This window comes from Hypanus sabinus, chromosome 2, assembly GCF_030144855.1.
Source record: "Hypanus sabinus isolate sHypSab1 chromosome 2, sHypSab1.hap1, whole genome shotgun sequence".
NCBI classification, from domain to species: Eukaryota; Metazoa; Chordata; class Chondrichthyes; order Myliobatiformes; family Dasyatidae; genus Hypanus; species Hypanus sabinus.
The window spans coordinates 113,477,524-113,502,151 of record NC_082707.1 but is presented as its reverse complement, the minus strand read 5'-3'; the positions used below and the strand labels follow the sequence as shown (position 1 = coordinate 113,502,151).

At 43.0% G+C, this 24,628-nt stretch overlaps 1 protein-coding gene across 4 annotated transcripts in view; it reads right to left on the bottom strand.

Moving 5' to 3' along the window:
- Nucleotides 1-18,795, bottom strand: part of wdr21 (WD repeat domain 21) — a 61,112-nt gene extending 42,317 nt beyond the window's left edge. The window contains exons 1-3 of one of the 4 annotated variants that reach the window (XM_059952571.1): nt 18,687-18,795; nt 6,322-6,418; nt 2,206-2,306 (exon numbers count right to left, since the gene is read on the bottom strand). In XM_059952571.1, the coding sequence (XP_059808554.1) occupies nt 2,206-2,306; nt 6,322-6,418; nt 18,687-18,777 (289 nt within the window). In that variant the 5' untranslated portion in view covers nt 18,778-18,795. Of the gene's footprint in view, nt 1-2,205; nt 2,307-6,321; nt 6,419-18,047 lie in introns of all 4 variants that reach the window. The other 3 variants (XM_059952580.1, XM_059952590.1, XM_059952600.1) reach the window with 3 other exon arrangements.
- Between the last annotated feature and the right edge of the window lie 5,833 nt (nt 18,796-24,628).

The window sequence follows — 24,628 nt, the reverse complement described above, 5'->3', positions numbered from 1 at the left end:
GTTGTAAAACGCTATGCTACCATGCTGCAGTTCAATATGCTAACATTGACATGAAGTTCTTTAAAGGAGTTTGCTAACAATGCAAGTTCAAATTTTGTGAAGTTTTAAGAAGCTAAAGTAAAAATACTGAAGGGCAACACAACAATTTCAATGTATATTCAGTTCCACCCATGAAAGGTCACTGTTCAAATGGAGCTCAACAGTGATGAAAGACACTTTAACGGAAAGATTCCTGATCAGATTTACCAGCTCTTTATCTATACATGAATGCTAGACAGCAATGGTCATAACAAAAATTCTATTAAGCTTATTCACTTTGGAATAAAATGGCTGGAAAAAAAAACTTGAATGAAATCTTTATAGTTCACAACTGATTGCTTGGTGAATTGGAGTCAGAATCACCAGATGAATTAGGGTCATTTGAACATGAAGGCATTGCTTTGAAGCTCGCTCTCAATCATGTCTGAAGTCCATACATACATATTTTTCAATTGTAGTTAGAAGAAAAGGATTAGTTTTCATACATTATAGGGTCTAACAAACTTAGCTCTAACTAGGATGGAAGCCAGGACATTCTGATTTCAAATATTCCACATGCCATCAACTTGAGCAAAGTATTCATGTAATATGAACCATGTCAAATTATCCACTACATTGCCAAATGCATGTCATAGAATAGCATGACAGGAATTCAATGTTCAAAGTACACTTATTATCAAAACATGCATGCAGTATACAACACTGATATTCATCTTCTCCACAGATATCAACAAAACAAAGAAAACCATGGAACCCGTTCAAAGAAAAACATCTAAATGGGAGGCCAGCAGCTTTCACATTTGAAAGGGTTTAAAAGGATCTTGCCATGGTGTGCTTTTGATGAGCAATAATTTACTACAATGGTATGATCACAACTAGTGAGACTGAAGAACATAAATACACAGTTGTTACAGTCTAGCCAGGAATGAAAGCCATTGCCGTGAAGTAGTAAACTTTCAAATTGAATCTTGAACTTGTACAGCAACATTCTCATTCCTTTTCACCAATTCATCTTTGGCTGTAGACCTTGTTGGCACCACCAGTATTAATTGCCTTCCCTATTTGCTGTTGAGAAAGTGGTGACAGGCGGAAACCTTAGGGTCACAGGGTGATGTAGCACAGAAATGAGTCTCTTAGCCCAACAGGACTACACTGACAACCAAACACCTATTTACGCTCAATCCCATTTTATTCTCTCAATCATTCTAAGTATTACCACTCACCCACACACTAGGGGTAATTTACAGCTACCAATTAACCTACCAAACTGCATGTTTTTAGGAGCTGTGAGGAAACCAGAGCACCTCGATGCAGTCGGAGGGAGAACTTGCAAACTCCACACGGACAACACCCAAGGTCAGAATTATTGGAGCTGTAAGAGAGTGGCTCTAAAAGCTGTGCCATCTGGTGAATGTACTCCCACTGTACTGTTGATGCGGAGTTCTAGGATTTAAATTTAATGACAATGAAGGACTGTTGATAAGTTTTCAAATTAGGATGGTTTTGACTTGGAGAACCTGCAGGTGGGACACCTCTTGATTGTCAGTGCACTCCTGTTGGGCCAAAGGGCCTATTTCTGTGCTGTGTCACTCTGTGACTCGAAGATCTGTGGCAGATGGTGCTGCCGTGTGCCTGCTCCCCTTGACATTCTTGTTAGCTGTGCTCATATTTTGAAAGAATCTGTCAGAAATGATATAACAATCCTCAGACTGGTCTTAAATTAGCAGTTATGGCTTCCTATGTATCACACTAAGATTCTTGCTGGCATCGAATCAACAAACAAGCCAAATGAAGATTCTCTATTTTACAGGAAAAACAGATGTCTGATTTCAACAAATCCTAACTCATCATGTCTAGAATAAAATCCTTAACTTGTACAATGTACTGTATTATAGGCTCTTCTTGTAATTCAAAGTAATGCAATATTAATTCTCAGAAATTTCATTATTTTGTCAGCTAATTCCCACAAATAGAAAGTCAGCCAGCATCTGTGTAAAGATAAATAGTGTCAGAGCTGAGACTCATCAGAACTGGGATCATTTTCAATTTCCATTTGAGTTACTTAATATAAATACTCAGATAGTTCAAAATTTTAATGAAGTTAAAAGTAGTCTTGGAAGCTTGAGGAATGAATGGTACACTAAATGCTGTCAAAGTAATACTTGCCGGGTACATCAGGTGGCAGTGAAGTACTGTTAGTTGGTTCTCCTGCTGACATACTGGAACTATTCTGCTCGCTGGATTCACTGGAGTCATGCTGCTGGTTCCTGAGCATCATAATAAATTCAGGTGAAAAATAAGTGTGGTGTATTAAAGTCTTCAAATTCTCAGAAACTGTAAATACATAATTGTACTGAACTACTACCAGCATAAAACACACACTGGCACTCACATGTGGGTTCTTAATAAAATGCACTCCGACCAACAGAAAATATTCATACTTTTAGAAATTGAAAAAGAATCAACTGGTCTCACCATCAGCTAACCCAGTCGCTGATTTTCAGTTACTTGGATGTAGAAACATCACCTACAGCTAAGTTGCATTGTTCACCACTTTCGTGGGGTCAACAGTTGAAATAAACTCCCTCTCCTCAGCAACATGAATCTATTTAACTAAACTGTGGCTGCAAATTGGGCATTAAAAAGAAACAGCTCCTGCAAAAGTCCATCTTATTCACAGAAACACTTTTGGTAATGTCAGTTTCACACCCAAAATATTTAATTTGAGAGGTAGTAGCAAAGACAAAGAGTATTCCCTCAGCATGTCTACTCTTTAAAGGAAAGCTAACTGTCTGAAAGTGATAGAAGCAGGGTCAGCAGAACTTGTTAAATACTCAAAATAGTCTGTGAGCCAGCAGGGTTGGTCGGTACCATCTGAGGGGAATAATGCTCATAGTGATTTTTGGAAAGGTATACATCTCTAGAGTTAGAAAATACGTGATAGCATTGCACCAGTGGTAGCTTTATGTGTGCTACCATGCATTTTATAACACTACCCTAAAACAAGCATTTCTGAAAAGTGGCCAATATAATGTCCAACATATATATTCAAACTAGTGGTATTTTGTCATCAGTGATCCCTCAACATTGAAATTTGGCACTATGATAGCTGAGTTCAAATCCTTTTCATCAAATGTTACTATAAAATTCTACACTGAAAACTATGTCATTTGCGGCACTCGCAATACAGTGCCCAATTTCAGTAGAGTGAATCATTTCATTTTTAGAAAAATATTTGTTGTTTATTTTGGAAAAGTCAATAAAAACCCTAGGACACATATAATCACATGGATTTGTAGAGAATTTATTCAGGAATACAAATAAGTAATCACTTTTTGTATATATTCCATATTAACATCAGTACAGCAGAAAATGTTACCCCACCCCCAAAAAGTAAAAACCCTCATTTGGAGAGATTTCTGAAGTTTTATCAATGTCATGATTTTTTCCATATTGTTTTATCAAATCAAAACATCTTAAGCTTTTGTCATAGCATATAGAATTACAGTACAATAATTCAAATGTGGTATTCCACAGGGCCATAACCTAGGCCCCATTTGGTTGTAAAATGAATATATTTAATCAAAGACTGCTTTCCATACTTTGTTTTCTATACTTTCATAACCTATTAATAATAATAATAATTTTCCAAGTCTTCCACGTCTTCATCTGAACTTTCCACACTCTCTGAGGTGGATGCCTGGTTTTCACAGTCTGCCAGTCTACATGTCAGTACACCTGAGACCATTTGCAACACACATATAACTTGGCAGCGAATATTTTTTTGGACAGTTACAGGCCAGTAGATCCAGGAGAGCATCGGGTGCTGGCTGGCCTTCGATTCAGTGCACCACCAGCTGTTCAGCTTCCTCTTCTCTCTCCATCTTCCATCCTCTGCCAACAGGGCTTGGCACTTGTGGGTCCTTCTCCTTCTCCAAACATCTCCATATACCAGCCCGGTAGTTGGCTCGTTGTACATGTTTTGTTAGGCAGTCCTTGCATGGTGGGAGTTGATGACTTTCGATTTCAACTTTTTTGGCACAGAAAAGGTGATACCTGAGCTCGTTGACCTTGGTTGTCGATGCTTTTGGGGCATACAGGAGACATGTAAATGCCTCCAGTTTGTCCATCAGCTCTGAGGAGAGGTCCCATTCCTGACCCAACCAAGAATGTGTCCTGAGTTTCCCTGTTGCTGATCAGAAGTTTAAGGGCACTTGTCTTCCCTTTGCCTGCAAAAGCGCTTAGTGTCACATCCTGTATATGCGTGCAACCCGATGAGAGCCCTACAAACCTCTATGCCAACGGTGGCAGCAACCTTCCTGATGTCTACAAGCCTTGTACAGGTTCTAGTGCCATACTTCTGGAACAATGGGGCCTCAATCTTGTCACAAAATGCTAAAGACATGATAAAGACATCTGTGTCTTCTGAGCAGATCATTACAGATTGGTATCCCTCTCTTGTGACATGGGCAGCATGGAGAAGTAGACAGCCATCTGCTTCTTGTTGTTGACACTGAAGAGCTGACACCTCCTCACTGTCTTGAGATGTGATTCTGTACCATTTGTCATTCACAGTTGCATACGGAATCTTCTGTAGCTCTGCTCTGTACTCCACCTTCCTCCATTCATGGCCTATGAAGCTAATGAGACTATTTTTGTTACTGACTTTGGTCAGGAAGCTCCTCCACTGCCTCACCATCTGTGTGCCTGTGACAGCTTGCAACTCATGACCAGTCTCTTCACCCCGTAGAGATCTTTCACTATTCTTGATAGAGTTCTCCTTGTATGTGTCGAACACAACATCTTTGAAAGTAACTTGATCACTGTTCACTCTTTGGACCAAGTTCATTCCATCAACCACTGTAGCAGAGTTTCCCAGGAGTTGCTCTTTTACTGCTACATTTTTCTGCAAGGTTGTGGCTAAAGTAACTTTATTTGTCTTTCTCAGCAATTCTTCTGGTGCAGACAGGGCCCAGGGCAATGGTCCAAGGGGATGAAAAAGGATATCCTCCATATGTAGACTGCGCCCTTGTGCCATCACTATGATGTGTCCAAACAAAGACCTGTCTGCTTTCAAGATGATCGCCCTCCCATTTGATCTCACTTCTCTCGTCTTACACATATCACTGAATGGTTTCAGCTTGTTGGTTTTCATTGGGTCATGGAATTTCTTTGTAGGTGGGTCTTCCTCTAGTCTCCCATCCTTGAAGGTTGCATAGAATTGCTCACCCATCTCGTATATTTTCATCTGGTCAGAAGGCAATGTCCTTGGGGGCTACCTTTGCCGTAGAGATGCTAATGAAGTCCCGCTTCTCTGCAAATGGGTTGACACATTCATGTATGAGGCTAACCACTGCTGAAACCACTTCCTTATCTTTCTGGATTCTTGGCCGCTGTAGCTCCGCATGACAAAGCTCTGATTTGTTGCTTTGCACCATCTCCCTTAACTGTCCCAGGGATGCATTGCGGTGCTCAGCTGTTATGTAGTAACACTCGATAGCTCCAGCATTCTGGCTGAACCGTGATGTGCGCCCAGGAGTCTGTGTGTCTTTGTTCACTGTGGCTTCAGTAGCCTGATCCTTCTGCCCAAAGGGGTTGTTACTTGACAGCTGCACTGAGAATTGGCTGGTCTTGAAGGCCTCATGCACAGAAGGATTCTTCTCTGGGAGGTTCATCATCTGAGCAAAGTAAGGAGACAGGTACCTGGCAAAATTCATCTTATCATAGGCAAAGCACCATGGGGTCATGGTGCTTATAGCATGGAGGTGCAACTCCCAGTCCCCCTTATGAGAGGCGCGCAGAAGCCCAAGTACTAAGTTATCTACCGTGTCAATGTATGATATCCAGAATGCGGATAGCTCTCCTTTGCTGTGACGGAAAGCTACTACCGCTACAACGCTATCACATATTTTCTAGCACTGGAGTGTATACCTTGCCAAAAATCACTAAGTATTATTCCCCCCAGATGGCCCAAATTTGGGGTCCTGGCTCATGGACTAAAAGAGAAACATTACAGCCAATCAAGGAAAGGAAAGGGTGTAGGACCAACATGACCTGATTACATTGAGCTGAACAGTCCTGTTCAAAGGCAAGTTATTCTAGTAATTGTTAAAAAGTGATTTAATCAAATAATTGAAATGTCAGCACATTCATCAACACAAGAGCCATATCTTTGGCAGGCAGGGACAGATTACAGTGTTACGGCCTTAGTAAAGATGCAAAATCTGATTCTAAATCTGTTATGTTTTGCAACAACACATAAAATTTAAAACTTCACTTGACCTGTGACCATAATATGCTCGGTATCGTTGCTGATTGTGTCGTCGTTGATCGTGGTGTGTAAATTGCCTCCTACGATGCCATTTATTACTTTCCATTTCTGTAAACATAGGAAACATTTTTGATTATTTATAAACAGGCAAATCAGTACTGGGATTGTATAAACATTCATCAATTGCCCGAACTAAATTCCTCCAGTTTCCTTCTACTTTTTCACTCAAAGGATGGTGCAAGTAGGAAATGAGCTGTCAAGCGGAAATGGTAGGTGCAGGTTCAATTGTAACGTTTATGAGAAGTTGGATGAGTACATGGATATCAGAGGTACGGAGGGCTATGGTCTGGGTGCAGATAGATGGGACTAGGCAGAAAACCAGGCCAGCATGGACTAGATGGGCCTAAGAGCCTGTTTCTGTGCTGGAGTGTTCTAATGATTCTACGACTGTTTTTGAGACTGTTTTGTAGGGTTGACATTTACTGTATATTAGCTGAGTTCTGGACAGCTCAATTAATAGATACATTATCGCTACGAATACTCAGTTGCAGCCTCACTGGAATTCTGTAGGTTTCATTTCCCATTGTTTCAAACTCTGAAGTGACAACTGCTGTCTACTGATAGGACAAAGCTTCCTTTCCCAGTAACTAATTTGGTAATCTCTCTGTACCTTAAGTATATCCTTTCTTTATATAAAATCTGATCTTTACACAATATTCCAGTATCATCTGACCTGGGTCCTATACACTGCCAGCAAGGTACCTTTCCTATGGTGCTGAAATCCTCTTACAATAAAGGCCGGGACACTAATTTCCTGTGGAAGTTTACACTGCAGGTACAGAAAGCAATTCAAATGACTTGCGTACAAGGACACTCAAGTCCCTCCTTTCAGCACCCTCCATTCTCTCACTACTTAAAAAACACCTCTAATTTGCCCCAAATACATCATACTGTGACAAACTAAATTCCTTCTATATGTCTATTAAAAATCTTAAATTCCTTCTATGCAAGCTCATCAATTCACTCAGCCTATCTATAACCTCTTGAAGCATCCTCACAACCAACACTGAAAGGAAATGGCATTTCTTTTTAACGATAATATATGAAGTCCCCAGTTTATAACAGGGTTCAGTTCCTGAGAACTCTCCATATTAAAACAAAAAAAAACTTCATGTCTTCTTAAAAACTAGAGAAAGTCTGCAGATGCTGGAAATCTAAGCAACACACACAAAGTGCTGGAGGAATTTAGTAGGACAGGCAGCATCTATGGAAAGGAGTACAGACGACATTTCAGGCCGAGACCCTTCATCAGGACTCATGAAGAAGGGTCTCAGCCTGAAAACTCGACTGCACTCTTTTCCAGAGATGCTGCCTGGCCTGCTAAATTATTCCAGAATTTTGTGTATGTTTCTTGGATTTCCAGCATCTTAAAAGTTTCTTCCCTAGGCAGTTAATCTGATCAACCACTCTGTTTAGAGCCACCCCCCTCCCCATTCACCTCTATAACTTCTATCACTGCGCTATAAACACTTTAAATCACTTTTTATAATGCTTATTACATTGTAATTACATGCTGGCATTTATGTATTCATACATATTCTATTCCGTATCTGTACTTTAAACTTTATTTTTATGTAATTTGTTATAATTGCTGAATGTTTTTGTTGCATATCGCACCAACACACCAAAGTTCAAAGTCAAAGAAAATTCATTATCAAAGTCCATATGCGACCATACAAAACCCTGAGATTCATTTTCTTGTGGGAATACTCAATAAATCCATAATAGAATAATAACCGTAACAGAATCAATGAAAGACCACACCAACTTGGGCGTTCAACCAGTGTAATAAGACGACAAACTAAAGAAGAAAAATTAATAATAAGCAATAAGTATCAAGAACATGAAATGAAGAATCTTTGAAAGTGAGTTATGAGAACATTTCAGTGATAGAGTAAGTGAAATTGAGTTAAGTTACAAAATACTGGAGGAACTCAGCAGACCAGACAGCATCCGTGGAAAAGAGTAAATAGCCAATAATTTGGGCTGAGACCCTTCATCAGGACAGGTGAAGTCCTAATGAAAGGTCTCGGTCTGAAACACCAACCGCTTACTCTTTTCCATAGATGCTGCCTGACCTGCTGAGTTTCTCCAGCATTTTGTGTGTGTTGCTTGAATTTCCAGCATCTGCAGATGTTCTCTTGTTTGTTAAGTGAAACTATCACCTTTGGTTTTAGAGCCTGAAGTTTGAAGGGCAACAACTGTTTCTGAGAGTCCCGAGGCTCCTGCACCTTCTTCCAGATAGCAGCAGCGAGAAGAGGGCATGATCTGGGTGTGGACTCTGCCCTCCTGTGACAATGCTCTGTGTAGATGTGCTCAATGGAGGAGAGAGCTTTACCCGTGATGGACTGGGCTTCACCCATTATAGCAAATTGCTAATTCATATATATGTGGTGACTGTCCATCGTGTCCAATGATAACAGGAAACCTATGCAGGAGAGGTAATAAAGTAGAAAAGCCATTACATTGGGGCAGTTCCACTCTCTCGACCTCAGGTCCAGTGGTACAAACAATCATCACAAACTGGGGTCTTCCTTGGTTACAGAGGATGACCATGACATCTTCAGTACCTTGTCATGGTCCTTGTTCTCCACAGAGCATTGCGGAACCACCTTCCTGCCATTGGCTCGGTCTGCCAGAGCTGACTTTGCACGCTAAGATAGGCACGTCCTTATCTCACCAGGCACAAGGCTACCAGCTACCCTCATATGGTCTAGCCCACTTGTGTATGGCTGCTGTCACATACAAAGAGCTACTTGGAGCCAAAGGAGAGAGTTGAGTGTTCGGTGGGGATCAAGAGTGAGTGAGCTGCCCCAGAATGGACGTGACAAGCCCCTTTACCAGAGGTGCTATCACTCCCTGGGTATCCCAATGTAAATAATAATTATATATAAATAACCCTACATATAAATGTATATAGCAAATAAAGTTGATTGCTAATCCTCAAGAAACCAAACTGTTCCTAACTTGAAATTGAACAAAAACAGTGTGCCACAAAACATTCAGATATAGCTGTTACAGCAGTCACCAGGCACACAAAGAGCTGCCTCCAACTGGCCTCTCTGACCCTGAGTCAGCAAGTGAGCCTGCTCAGTGTTCCCAGTTATACTTGTCTTGACTCAACCCTTCTCAAGTCAGATGGTAAGGGAAGGCAAGCAGAGGTGCCCTGTTCCCACCTGTAAGGAGATCCCTACAGTCCTGCAACCACCAGTCTCCCAAATGGTTATTCATTTGCATGGGATATCCATAAGCATTTGTAATCTGGAGAGGATCTGTATGTACTGTAGAATCACATAATCATGCTCCAGTCTGCATCAGGTACACAATTCGTAGCTCTATATGAAGAAAGAACTTCTTCTCAGTATGTTGTCCAATGCTTAAGTCTCTAACCAATAGAGACTTGAGGGTGTGGTGTTATGTTTGTAGGACTTTGGCATTAGCAAATTGGTTGCTGCATTTCTCACATTCCAACACTTAACAAGTATTTAATTTGCTGGAATGTGGGAGATCTCAGCAGTCTGGGAGAGTCTAGTTAATGCTTTTCCTTTTGTTCCAGTCTTGGACATTTTCATCTGTCCTTGCAAATCATTACCTCAATTCTTCACAACTTTACTATTTTCCTACTCTTCTGCCTTTACAATAGATGACGTTCCCTTACATAATCACAGATTCCCCCTTTGCATTCTTCTCCACGTTGTCTGAAATAGCAATTCTGAAAGCATCCTTCTAATCATGATATGCTGCAGATGCTGGAACTCTTGAGCAACACACACAAAAAGCTGTTTTGATCTATTCTGATAAACGGTCTCAGCTCAACTGCTCATTTCCTTCCATTGATACTGCCTGATTTGCTGAGTTTCTTCAGCATTTTGTTTATATTGCCCTCATTGCATTGACTTTGTAGACACTGCCCATAATCATCAGAATGTCTCCTCACTCTGAACCAGACCAAAGCAATTTTTCCACCTCACAAAGATGTCCAACCTTCATGAAAGAAGACTGTTATTTCCTTAAAGAGTTCCAACATATTTGTCAGGCAAGATTTCCCTAGGAAACAATGCAGACTCCAAGTACCCTGAAACCTGCGACCGTGGTGGATCCCATCAGCCAGAACAATGAGTCAGCTTACAGAGAGGAGGTGCAGCGGCAAATGAACTGGTGCAGAGCCAACAACCTGTCTCTGAATGTGAACAAAACAGAAGAGATGGTTGTTGACTTCAGGAGGGCACGGAGCAACCACTCCCCGCTGAACATTGACTGCTCCTCGGTAGAGATTGTTAAGAGCACCAAACTTCTTGGTGCTCACCTTGGCGGAGAATCTCACCTGGTCCCTCAACACCAGCTCTATAGCAAAGAAAGCCCAGCAGCATCTCTACTTTCTGCAACGGCTGAGGAAAGTCCATCTCCCACCCCCCATCCTCATCACATTCTACAGGGGTTGTATTGAGAGCACTCTGAGCAGCTGCATCACTGCCTGGTTCGGAAATTGCACCATCTCGGATCGCCAGATCCTGCAGCAGATAGCGAGGTCAGCTGAGAAGATCATCGGGGTCTCTCTTTTCGCCATCACAGACATTTACACTACACACTGCATCCACTAAGCAAACAGCATTATGAAGGTCCCCACGCACGCCTCATGCAAACTCTTCTCCCTCCTGCCATCTGGGAAAAGGCTCCGAAGCATTCAGGCTCTCACAACCAGACTATGTAACAGTTTCTTCCCCCAAGCTATCAGACTCCTCAATACCCAGAGCCCGGACTGACACCTTACTGCCCTATTGTCCTGTTTATTATTTATTGTAATGCCTGCCCTGTTTTGTGCACTTTATGCAGTCCTGAGTAGGTCTGTAGTCTAGTGTAGCTTTCTCTGTGTTGTTTTTTTTACGTAGTTCAGTCTAGTTTTTGTACTGTGTCATGTAACACCATGGTCCTGAAAAACGTTGTCTCATTTTTACTATGCACTGTACTAGCAGTTACGGTCGAAATGACAATAAAAGTGACTTGACTTAATAACAGACCCTAACATCTTGCCAACCACTTCAGTCAGACTAACAGGCCTATAATTTCCTTTCTTTTGTATTCATAAAGAGTACAGTGACATTTAAAATGTTCCAGTCCTTTGGAAATATTCCAGAATCTAGTAATTCTTGAAAGATCATTACTAATGCCTCCACAACCTCTTCAGCTACCAACTTCAGAACCCTGGGGCATAGACTATCAGGTCACCAATTCATATCTTGGTCTGTCACCTTAATCTCTATTACTTTCTCTTGTTTTGAGGGCATCACCTTCCTACAACTAATTAGCTTTGCTTTAAACACCTCCTTTCTCAAAGAAGCAATTTTACCACCACATCCTCTGCAGTGAGTGAGAACCCATGCTTTGGATTTTGACCATCAGGCATCTGGCCCTCTCCAATCAACAAGAACTTTCATCAACTCCACATAATACTCCAAATGCGCCGAAGTAGAATTCTATACAGTGGCAGCATAACTTCCCTGTTTTTATACTCCTATGTCTTAACTGATGAAGTTAAGAATGCCAGGCACCTTCTCTTTCACCAATCTATCAGTGCTGCCACTTTCAGGAGCTATAGATATGCACGACAAAACAGTAAGACATAGAAGCAGAAGTAGGCCATTGGGCCCATCAAATCTGCTCCATTATTCAATCATTCCTGATTGTTTTTCACCGCTTTCTCTGGTCTTCTTTCCATAACCCTTAACCCCAATCACAAAATTATCAATCTCTGCCTAAAAGACATCCAACACTTTAGCCTTCACTGCAGTTGGTGACAACGAATTCCAGAGATTCACCATCCACTGGCTGAAGAAATTGCTCCTTATCCCTATTTTAAAGGGATGTCCCTTTATTCTGAGGTTGTATCCTCAGATCCTGGACTTTCCTATTAACAGAAATATCCTCGTCATGTCAACTCTATCCAAAGCAACTTGCACAAGATGCTGGAGGAACTCAGCAGGCCAGGCAGCTTCTATGGAAATGAAGAGACAGTCAATGTTCCAGGCTGAGACCCTTCTTCAGGACTGGAAAGGTGGCCTCATCCTGGCAAAAAAGGCTATGGATTGACATGCTGGAATGGGAATGGGAGTTAAAATGGTTGGCCACTGGGAAATTCCACATTTGCCAGATGGAGTGACGGTGCTCAACGAAGCAGTCCCCCAATCTATGACAGGCCTCACCAATATACAGGAGGATGCATTGGGAGCACCACACACAATAGTGGACCCCAGCAGTTTTTCAGGTGAAGTGTTGCCTTACCTGCTCGGGGCCCTGAATGGAGGTGGGAGGAGATGAATGGGTAAGTGCAGCACTTTGGCCACTTTCAGGGATAAGTACCGGGAGGGACAAATGGACAAGGGAATCATGGATAGAGCAAACCCTGCAAAAAGCAAGGGGGGGGGGGGGGAATGACACAAAGGAAAGGTTGGAGGTAGCGGAACCTTTGCCATCAGCGGAAATTGTGAAGAATGATGTGTTGGATGCAGAGGCTCATGGGGTGGTGGGTGAGGACAAGAGGAACTCTATCCCAGTTAAGGTGGCAGGAAGACTGTGACAGTGCAGATGTTTGGGATAATGGTGGGGATTCATGTGAGGGAAGCAGCCCTCACCCACCAGATGTTAAAAGGCTCTAACCAAGCTTTCATTCCTGGGATCATTCACATGAACCTCTCTGAATCCTGTCCAAGGCCTTCAGCAGTATATTGTTGCTTTTATATTCTTGTCCTCTTGAAATGAACGCTTTCTGCAAGATCCCTCTGTACATTAATACCTCCAAGGATCCTTCCTTTTGTACTTGACTTACCAAAGTGTAATAGCTTGTGCTTGTCCAGAGAAAACTCCATCTGTCATTTTTCTGTGCATATTTCTAACTGATCAATATCCTGCAATGTCTTGAGAATTTTCCTCATCATCCACAACTTCACATCATGTTCACTTCTAAACAAGCCACCTACATTTTTGTCCACATCATTCATAAACATCACAAACAATAGTAAATAGAAGAGCAAGCTCAAGGAGCCAAGTGGCCCTACATCTGCTCCATGGTAACCACTGTGGCAATTATCAAGGGGCCTCCCTGCTGCCTGCATCAGGTAAATCTTCTTCAAAGAGTTCCACCCCGTAGTTGGAAAGCACTAGTCATAATGCAGGTTCTGTCCAGTGAAACAAGATTCTCAATTTTTGTTGACATTATACAGCACCTTCATATGTTAGAAAGGAATTAATCTGCCAAACAAATATGCAACAGTTTGATGTTCATCATCTGCATTCCAGACCTTAAGACCAACCCACCTTCAGTCTTTCACTTTCAATAAACAGACAATGCAATGTATTTGCACATTCAGATATCCAAATCATTGATGATTCCTTCAAGTGGACAAGAGATTGATCCTTACAATAAACTTCTAGTCAGTCTATCTGGCAGCAGTGATCTCTGTCATAACATATATTGAGGCGTTGATCATGTCAGAGGCTTTTCTCCAGGGCTGAAATGGCTAGCATGAGAATAGTTTTAAGGTGCTTGGAAGTAGGTACAGAGATGTCAGGGGTAAGTTTTTTTTTTTACGCAGAGAGTGGTGAGCACATGGAATGGGCTGCTGGTGGCAGTGGAAACGATACAGTCTTTTAAGAGACTCCTGGATGGGTAAATGGAGCTTACAAAAATAGAGGGCTATGAGTAAAGCCTAGATAGTTCTAAGGTAGGGACATGTTTGGCACAGCTTTGTGGGCCGAAGGGCCTGTATTGTGCTGTAGATTTTCTGTTTCTATATAGTCATAGAAAAGTACAGCACAGAAATAGGTCCTTTGGCCCATTTAGTCCATCAACCTGCACCCAGACCATTGCCCTCCATATCCCATGTATCGATCCAAACTTCTCTTAAACACTGAAATCAAGTTCACATGCACCACTGGCACTGGCTGCTCGTTCCACACTCAACTGACCCTCCGAGTGAATAAATTTCCCCTCATGTCCCCCTTAAACTTTTCACCTTCCAACCTGATCTCCAGTTGTAGTCCCACCCAACCTCAGTGGAAAAAGCCTGCTTGCATTTACCCTATCTATACATAATTTTGTATAGCTATACCAAATCTCCCTTCCATCTTCTACGTTCCATGGAATAAAAAGTACTAACCAATTCAAATTTTCCTTATAACTCAGGTCCTCCAGTCCCAGTAATATATTTGTAAATGTTCTCTTTCCTCTTTAAACCTTATTTACATCTTTCCTGTAGGTAGGTGACCAAAACTGCACACCATACTCCAAATTAGGCCTCAACAATGTCTTTACAACTTCAATGTAACATCCCAATACTTTGATTTATGAAGGACAATGTATCAAAAGCTTTCCTTACAATCTAATCTACCTGTGACACCACTTTCAATGTATTATGGACCTGTATTCCCAGATCCCTTTGTTCCAGCACACTCCTCAGTACCCTACCGTTCACTGTGCAAGACCCACCCTGGTTGGTCCTACCGAAGTCACATTTGCCTGCATTAGATTCCATCTGCCATTTTTCCACCTGGCCCAGATCCTGCTGCAAGCTCTAGAAGTCTTTCTCGCATCCCGAACACCCCCAATCTTGGTGTCATCGGCGAATTTGCTGATCCAGTTAACCACATTATCATTCAGAACACTGATATAGATGACAAACAACAGCAGACCCAGCACCGATGCCTGAGGCACTCCATTAATCATAGGCTTCTAGTCAGAGAGGCAATCTACTACCATTCTCTGGCTTCTCCCACAAAGCCAATATCTAATCTAATTTTACCTCATCCTGAATGCCAAGTAACTGAACCTTCTTGACCAACCTTCCATGGGGGACTTTGTCAAGTGTCTTACTGAAGTCCACGTAGACAACATCCACTGCTTTGCCTCCATCAACTTTCTGGGTAACTTGCTAACAGTGCTGGCTCGAAGGGCCAAATGGCCTACTCCTGCACCTATTGTCTATTAACTTATATGTTAATAATCTGGATGATGAAATTGATGGCCTTGTGACCAAGTTTGTGAATGATGCTTAGATAGGTGAAGCAGTCGGTAGCATCGAAGAAGCAGGAAGTCTGCAGAAGGAATTGGACAGGTTAGGAAAATAGGCAAAGAAGTGGCAGATGTAATACATCATAGGGAAGTGTATGATCATGTACTTTGGTGGAAAGAATAAAGGCAAAGACTATTTTCTGATGAGGAGCAAGTTCAGAAACAGATGTACAAAGGGACCTGGGAGTCCTTGTGCAGGCTTTCCTAAAGGTTGAGTCAGTAAAAAGGAAGGCAAATGCAATATTAGCATACATTTTGAGGGGGCATATATAAAAGCAAGGACATAATGCTGAGGTTTTGCAAGGTGTGAGCAGCTCTGGGACCATATCGAAGGATGGACATGCTGTAATTGGAGAGGGTTGAGAGGTTAAAATTGTCCTGGGAATGACAGGGTTAACACGAGAAGTGTTTGATGCTTCTGGGACTGTACTTACAGGACTTTAGAATAAGGGGGTAAGTCAGCGAAAAATACCAAATATTAAATCGTGAGTTAGTTGAGAATCAGAGGGCATAGCCTCAAACAGAACATCTATTCAGAACAGATAGAACATAGACATCTACTGGACATTACAGGCCCTTCAGCCCACAATGTTGTGCCAACCATGTAACCTACTCTAGAAACTGCCTAGAATTTCCCTACTGCATCGCCATTTATTTTATTAAGCTCCATGTACCTACCCAAGAGTCTCTTATTGCATCTGCCTCTACCACCTTCAATGGCAGCACATTCTATTCACCCACCACTCTGTGTGAAAAACTTACCTCTTACCTCCTTCCAAGCACCTTACAACTATGCCCCCTTGTATTAGCCATTTCAGCCCTGGGAAAAAGCCTCTGACTATCCACTCAATCAATGCCGCTCATCATCTTGTACACCTCCAGCAGGTCACCTCATTTTCCGTCACTCCAAGGAGAAAAGGCCTCATCACTCAACCTATTCTCATAAGGCATGCTCTCCAATTCAGGCAACATTCTTGTAAATCTCATTTTAACTCTCTATATCCTTCCTGTAATGAGCTGACCAGAACTGAACACAGTACTCCAAGTGGGGTCTGAGCAAAGTCTTGTACAGCTGTAACATTCCTTCAGACTCTTGAACTCAGTCCCACAGCTGATGAAGGCCATGCTCCATACACCTTCTTAACAACACTGCCAACCTGTGCAGCAGCTTTGTGTGTCCTGTGGACAAGGACCCCAAGATCTCTCTGACCCTCCACACTGCCAAGAATCTTACCATTAATACTATATCCTGTCTTCAAATTTGACCTACCGAAATGAACCATTTAAGACTTATTTGGGTTGAACTCCATCTGCCATTTCTCAGCCCAGTTCTGCACCTTATCAATGTCCTGCTGTAACCTCTGACAGCCCTCCACACTATCCACAACACACTCAACTTCTATGTCATCAGCAAACTTACTAACCCATCCTTCTACTTCCTCATCCAGGTCATTTATAAAAATCAAAGAGGAGGGGTCCCAGGACAGATCCCTGTGGAACAACACTGGTTACCAACCTCCATGTAAAATACAAACCATCTACAACCACCCTTTGCCTTCTGTGGGCATGCCAATCCACAAAGCAAGGCTTCCTTGGATCCCATGCCTCCTTACTTTCTGAATGAGCCTTGCACAAGGAACCTTATCAAATGCCTTACTGAAATCCATATACACTACATCCACTACTCTACTTTCATCAATGTTTTTTTTACATCCTCAAAGAATTCAGTCAGGTTCGTAAAGCATGAATTTGCCCTTGACAAATCCATGCTGACTATTCCTAATTAGATTGTCTCTCTCCAAATGCTCATAAATCCTGCCTCTCAGGATCTTTAACAACTTGCCCATCACTGAAGTAAGACTCACTGGTCTATAATTTCCTGGGTTATCTCTACTCCCTTTTTTGAACAAGGGAACAACATCTGCAACCCTCCAATCCTCTGGTACTTCTCCTGTCCCTACTGATGATGCAAAGATAATCAGAGATTCAGCAATCTCTTCTCTTGCTTCCCACAGTAGCCTGGGATATATCTTGTCCAGACCCGTCGAATTATCTAACTTAATGCTTTTCAAAAGCTCCAGCACATCCTTTTTCTTAATGTCTATATGCTCAATCGTTTGTCTGCTGTAAGTCATCCCTACAATTGCCAAGGTAATTTCCCTGGTGAATGATGAAGCAAAGTATTCATTTAAGCAGCTCTGCTACCTAGATGTGGAGGAATTTCTTTAACCAGAGGCTGGTGAATCTGTGGAATTCAGTGATGGCTGTGAAGGACAAGTCATAGGGGTACATTTAAAGCAGAGGTTGATAGTAGCTTGATTAGCAAGGATGTCAAAGGTTGGAGAGAAAGGACAGGAGAATGGGGTTGAAAGGGAAAATAAGTCAGTCATGATCAAATGTTGGAGCAGACTCGATGGACTGAATGGCCTAATTTTGCTCATATGCCTTATGGTCTTAAAACCAGAGTGGAATCAAGTCACCCTCAATCATGTCTACAGACTGGGAGGATTTTATGGAAGCGTAGCCAATGGCTTGGTGGTTACTGCATCCACACTGTGTGGATTTGACAATCCATATTGTCAAAGTGCACAGGATTTCATAGATCACATCTACCTTGTGGACCATGAGTTTGTAGTAGGGGCCATCCTCACAAACACTTGAAAGAGTCAGTCAAGAGCCAAAGGTCCGAAAATACCAGAGTCATGCTCTTCACGGAAACAGCCTCATCATCCCAACGTGTCCAAGCTGACCAACTGAGACGGAAGTGACTGCAGATGCTGGAATGCGGAGCAATAAGTATTCTACGGGAGGAACTCAGCAGGTCGAGCAGAATCAATGTAAGGAGAGGAAGTGTAGACGTTTCAGGTCGAATCCCAGCATCAGATCTTGAAACGTCGTCGACAGTTCCTTTCCTCCGCTTCCCCACCCGGACACTGCTCGACCCACTGAGTTTCTCCCGCAGACTGCTGGGTCTTAACCAACTGCCAAGCGAAGCCGATCCGATATGTAGGCTGAGTCATATTCCTCTGCACGAATCTCTCCCAATGCGTTCCGTGTTTCAATGCTCTGTCTGCTCGTTGTAGACCGAGGCTGCACTGGTCTTTGGGACAGGGCTGAGGCAGGAGCCAGAGGGCCCAAGGCTTGCAACTGACGGTGGAGCTCAGCTCCAGTAGCTGCCTCATTATCTCACCTCGGTTGTGCACCCGACGACTCGCAGAGGTCGCTGACTCTTGTGAACCGAACACCACTAACCGTTCAAACTGCCGCCAAACCTGAAAACGACATTCACGGATCTTCCGACGCACAGAAGCCTACCGGCAGCCAATCCAATACGCACGCGCATGCCCGGTCAGTCCCGAGGTTTGCGCATGCCCGGTCGGTCCCGAGGTTTGCGCATGCTCAGATCGAACTTGCGGTCCCGCTCACGGGCGGCGCTTGGAGCTGTTCCGTCGGGTTGCCCTCTCTCGGAGCTGGCGTTGAGGTGAATAAGAAGGCGTGCAGTGCCTGCAAAGTACAGAATGGTTATCGGATTCGAAACTTAAGTTTGGTTTGAAATTATTTAATGCAATATGGCGACTCCCTGGGAAAGAGTAGTTGTTATCACTGTATTGAAATCTGGTAAAGATCAGTCAGATCATAGAACCATAGAACATCACAGCACAGAAACAGTCCCTTTGGCCCTCCTTGGCTGTGCAGAACCATTTTTCTGCCGAGTCCCACTGACCTGCACCTGGACCATATCCCTCTCATCCATGTACCTGTCCAAGCTTTTCTTAAATGTTAAAAGTGAGCCTGTATTTACCACTTCATCTGGCAGCTCATTCCACACTCCCACCACACTCTGTGTGAAGAAGCTCCCCCCCCAATGTTCCCATTAAACTTTTCCCCCTTCACCCTTAACCCATGTCCTCTGGTTTTTTTCTCCCCTATCCTCAGTGGAAAAAGCCTGCTTGCATTCACTCTATCTATACCCATCATAATTTTATATACCTCTATCAAATCTCCCCTCATTCTTCTACGCTCCAGGGAATAAAGTCCTAACCTATACAACCTTTCTCTGTAATTCAGTTTCTCAAGTCCCGGCAACATCCTTGTAAACCTTCTCTGCACTCTTTCAACCTTATTAATATCCTTCCTGTAATTAAGTGACCAAAACTGCACACAATACTTCAAATTTGGCCTCACCAATGTCTTATACAACCTCACCATAACATTCCAAATCTTATACTCAATACTTCGATTTATAAAGGCCAATGTACCAAAAACGCTCTTTATGACCCCATCTACCTGCGACGCCACTTTTAGGAAATTCTGTATCTGTACTCCCAGATCCCCCTGTTCTACTGCACTCCTCAGTGTCCTACCATTTACCCTGTATGTTCTACCTTGGTTTGCCCTTCCAATTATAGACCTATTTTGCTAACATCACAGTTACGTGAGATAATAGAACAAATAGTTATAGCAGGGCTTTCTTATTTTGTGGAAAATAGTGAAAAATTAGCTGTATACCAATCTGGATTTCGTAAAGGGAGAATGACCATGAACTTGGCGTTAAGTTTGGAATCTGATATTCATGAAGCCTGAGTTAATAAAAGAATCAGACGTAGCAGTTTTCTTTGATGTAGAGAAAGCTTGTGATACATTGTGGGCACAGATTGCTGCTTAAACTGGAAAGGATGGGAATAAGTGATAGAGTGCCCAATTGGATTCAAGAATTTTTTATGGGATAGGAAGATACAAGTTAGGGTGGGACAATGAGATAGAGAATAGGACTCTACAGGAGAATATGTGTAGCCACTCCTTTTAATTTTATGATTAATGATGTTTTCTTAAATGTTGGCACAGACATTTACAAATTGTAATATACTGATGATCTTAATTACGTTGTTAGGAATCTGTAGGCAGCTAGTAATGAAGTGGAGGAGAGGGTGGTTTAAACTTCCTGTTGCAAAGACTCAAGTTATTTGTCCTCACTTACCACCCCACCAGCCTCCAGGTCTAACGTATAACTTCTCTGTAACTTCCGCCACCTCCAACGGAATCCCACCACCAAACACATCTTTCCCTCCCCCCTCTTTCTGCTTTCCGCAGGGATCGCTCCCTCAGCGACTCCCTTGTCCACTCGTCCCCCCAATCCCTTCCAACCGATCTCCCTCCTGGCAGTTATCCTTGTAAATGGAACAAGTGCTACACCTGCCCTTACACTTCCTCCCTCATCACCATTCAGGGCCCCAGACTGTCCTTCCAGGTGAGGCAACACTTCACCTGTGAGTCGGCTGGTGTGGTATACTGCGTCCGGTGCTCCTAGTGTGGCCTTTTATATATTGGTGAGACCCGACGCAGACTGGGAGACCGTTTCGCTGAACACCTACGCTTGGTCCACCAGAGAAAGCAGGATCTCCCAGTGGCCACACATTTTAATTCCACGTCCCATTCCCATTCTGATATGTCTATTCATGGCCTCCTCTACTGTCAAGATGAAGCCACACTCAGGTTGGAGGAACAACACCTTATATACCGGCTGGGTAGCCTCCAACCTGATGGCATAAACATTGACTTCTCTAACTTCCGTTAATGCCCCTCCTCCCCTTCTTACCCCATCCCTGATTTATTTATTTTTCCCCCCTCCCCTTTTTCCCTCTCTCTGCCTGTTCTCCATCTCCCTCTGGTGCTTCCCCCTCACTTTCTTTCTCCCTAGGCCTCCCGTCCCATGATCCTCTCCCTTCTCCAGCTCTGTATCCCTTTTGCCAATCTCCTTTCCAGCTCTTAGCTTCACCTCTCCCCCTCCTGTCTTCTATTATTATTTTGGATTTCCCCCTCCCCCTCCTACTTTCAAATCTCTTACTATCTTTCCTTTCAGTTAGTCCTGACGAAAGGTTTCGGCTCAAAACATCGACTGTACTTCTTCCTATAGATGCTGCCTGGCCTGCTGCGTTCCACCAGCATTTTGTGTGTGTTGCTTGAATTTCCAGCATCTGCAGATTTCCTCATGTTCAAATTATTTGTTTTTTTAATTTAAAATGAGCATTACACCCACAATTATCTCAAGTTATGTGGCAAAATCTCTCAAACAAAAGTCAGTGGTAATATTTCCAGATATGTGGATGAACACAGGGTTAACGTAAGAGAACATGAAGTTGGTCACCCAGTATTGGCAACTTTAGTAGAGAGTCAAGAGCTCTGCATTCATAAAGTCTTCAGTTTTGATTGGTTGGGAATGGAATAGGTACAAAATTCTGAGTTGTTTAATGTGTGCCAGTATGCCCCTTTCTGTCACTCCTCCATGTTTTTCCCATTGCCTGTGGTTCATTTCAGCCTTCAGTGAAAGATCAAGATGAGGAGTGATTGTTTATCAGTGGCCCAGGAAGTTCAGCAATATATGCAAGGCAGATATTATGGATTCTTACATATCTACACTGATGTTTTAAAAGATTCATTGACAGGTTGTTCAGGTGTTTCTGTTTGTGTATCAGATTTTCAGGTGACTATTAAAAATTATCAGACCAAGTAACAGTATTCATGTCCAAGATGGTTGCTATTGTTTTAGCTTTGGAATAAATCAGGGCGGTACACCCTGATCATGTACTTCTGAGCTCTGATTCATTCTCGATCTTGACATCTATTAAAACTGGCATTTCAAGTTGTAATCCAGACGTTCTTCATGAGATTGGAGAACATCTGTTGAGGTTGCAGGGTCTAGATCTGTGTATATATTTCATATGGGTTCCTGCCCACATTGGGATTGAAGGAAATGAGGTAGCAGACGTTCTTGCCAAGCAATCATTTAAAATAAAGGATATAAATGTCGTGGTGCATTTGCATGAGGGGTGGTGGTGAAGAACATAATTTAAAAAGTCTGCTCAATCACTGTGGCAACAAAGTTGGGATAAGGAAAAAAAGGTACAACATCTATATAAAGTTCAGAGGATGGTGGGATCACAACTGGGAGCAGAGTATAAAAAGAAAGGAAGAAGTTAATCATAGATGTTTACTGATTGGACATATTAGATTGAGTAATTCCTTGTTCAGAATTAATATGCATGATACGGGCATTTGCAGAGAGTGCACTTGTGAAGAAACGGTGCAGCATCAGTTGTTTGAATGCGGTTCCAATGAGCTGCAAAGGGAATATCTAGTTGCTAAATTGAGGTCTTTGTGGCAGGGAGAGTTTAACGTGGAATGTTTGTAAAGATATTACTGCCATTGTAAAGTATATGAAGTGTATTTGACTTTCTGAAAAGCATTAGACTTGATATTATTTAAGATTTTTTGGGGTCAGGGAATTTAGTAGGTATTCTTCCTGTCTCTTTGCTCCCCTCTCCACTCAGTAGGTGGCGGTAATGCGCCTTATATTGGCCTGCCAACCACCATTAAACTTTACAGGAAGCAAAGTAGAGAAAAGTATACCTTGTTCTTCACAGAACTGTAACAACACAATGTTTGAGAAAGCAGCTGTTTGAAAAGTGGCTGGGTCAATGAGTGTAGTGAAGAGATGTAGTTTGAGGGAAGAATTTAAGTTTGCCAGTGACACCGCTGTTGTTGGAGGAATCAAAGGTGGTGATGAATCAGCATATAGGAGGGAGATTGAAATTCTGGCTGAGCGGTGCCATAACAATAATCTCTCACCCAAGACCAGGGAGCTGATTATTGAGGAGGAAACCAGTGGTCCATGAGCCAGTCCTCACTGGGAGTCAGCAACTTTCAATTCCTCGGTGTTACTATTTCAGAGGACCTGTTCTTGGTTCAGAACGTAGGTGCCATTATGAAGGAAACACGGCGGCACCTCTACTTTCTTCGAAGTTTGCAAAGATTCAGTATGTCATCTGAAACTTTGATACACCTCTGTAGGTGTGTGGTGGAGAATGTACTGACTGGTTGCAACATGCTCCTGTATGGAAAAGCCTATAAAAGTAGTGGATACAGGTCAGTCCATCACAGGTAAATCCCTCCCTGCCATTGAGCCCATCTACGTGGAGCACTGTTGCAGGAAAGCAGCACCCATCATCAAGGACACCCACCATCCAGACCATTCTGTCTTCTCACTGCTGCCAACAGGAAGGTGGTACAGGAACCTCAGGGCCCACACTATCAGTTCAGGAACAGTTATTACCCCTCAACCATCAGGAACTGGTGGGGATAACTTCACTTGCCCCATCTCAGGGCTGTTCCCACAACCTGTGGACTCATCTTTATCTCATGTTCTCAATATTTATGTTTTAATTAATTTATTTTATTTCATAGATAATATGAAAGATCATAGATGAGAGCTACAGGGAGGTAGTCACACCTGGGCTGCCGGAAGCAGGTCGATGGGTGACAGTCAGAGGGGGGAAAGTGAAGGAGAGTAGACAGGTAGTGCAGACCGCCCCTGTAGCCATTCCCCTGAGTAATAAGTTTATCGTCCTGGATGCTGTTGGTGAGGACGACTGACCAGGTGCGAGCCACGGTGGCAGGGCCTCTGGCACTGAGTCTGACCCTGTGGTGCAGAAGGGTGGGACGGAGAAGAGGAGAGCTGTCATCATTGGAGACTCTATAGTCAGGGGAGCAGACAGGAGATTTTGTGGACGTGAGAAGGACACCCGCATGGTTTGTTGCCTCCCGGGTGCGAGGGTCTGGGATGTCTCTGACTGGGTGCATGACATCCTGGTACGAGAGGGAAAGCAACCAGAAGTCGTGATACATTTTGGAACCAACAACATAGGCAGGAAGAGGGATGAGGTCCTGAAGTGTGAGTTTCAGGAACGAGGCAGAAGGCTAAAGAACAGGACCTCGAGGGTGGCATTCTCAGGGTTGCTGCCAGTACTACGTGATAGTGATGGTAAGAATTGGAGGAGATGGCAGTTGAATGTGTGGCTGAGGAGTTGGTGCAGGGGCAGGGTTTTAGATTTTTGAATCATTGGGATCTCTTCTGGGGAAGGTGGGACCTGTACAGATTGGATGGGTTGCACCTGAATTCAAGGGGGAGCAATATCCTTGCAGGTAGGTTTGCTAGCATGGTTCGGGAGGGTTTAAACTAATTTGCAAGGGGGATGGGACACGGAGCGATAGAGCAGTGAAAGAAGTGCATGGAGTAAAGCCAAATCTAACATATAGAAAGGCTTTGAGGAAAGAGAAGCAGAATAAAGGGTGTAAAGGTAGTAAAGTAGAAGGGCTAAAGTGTGTGTACTTCAATGCAAGAAGCATCAGGAACAAAG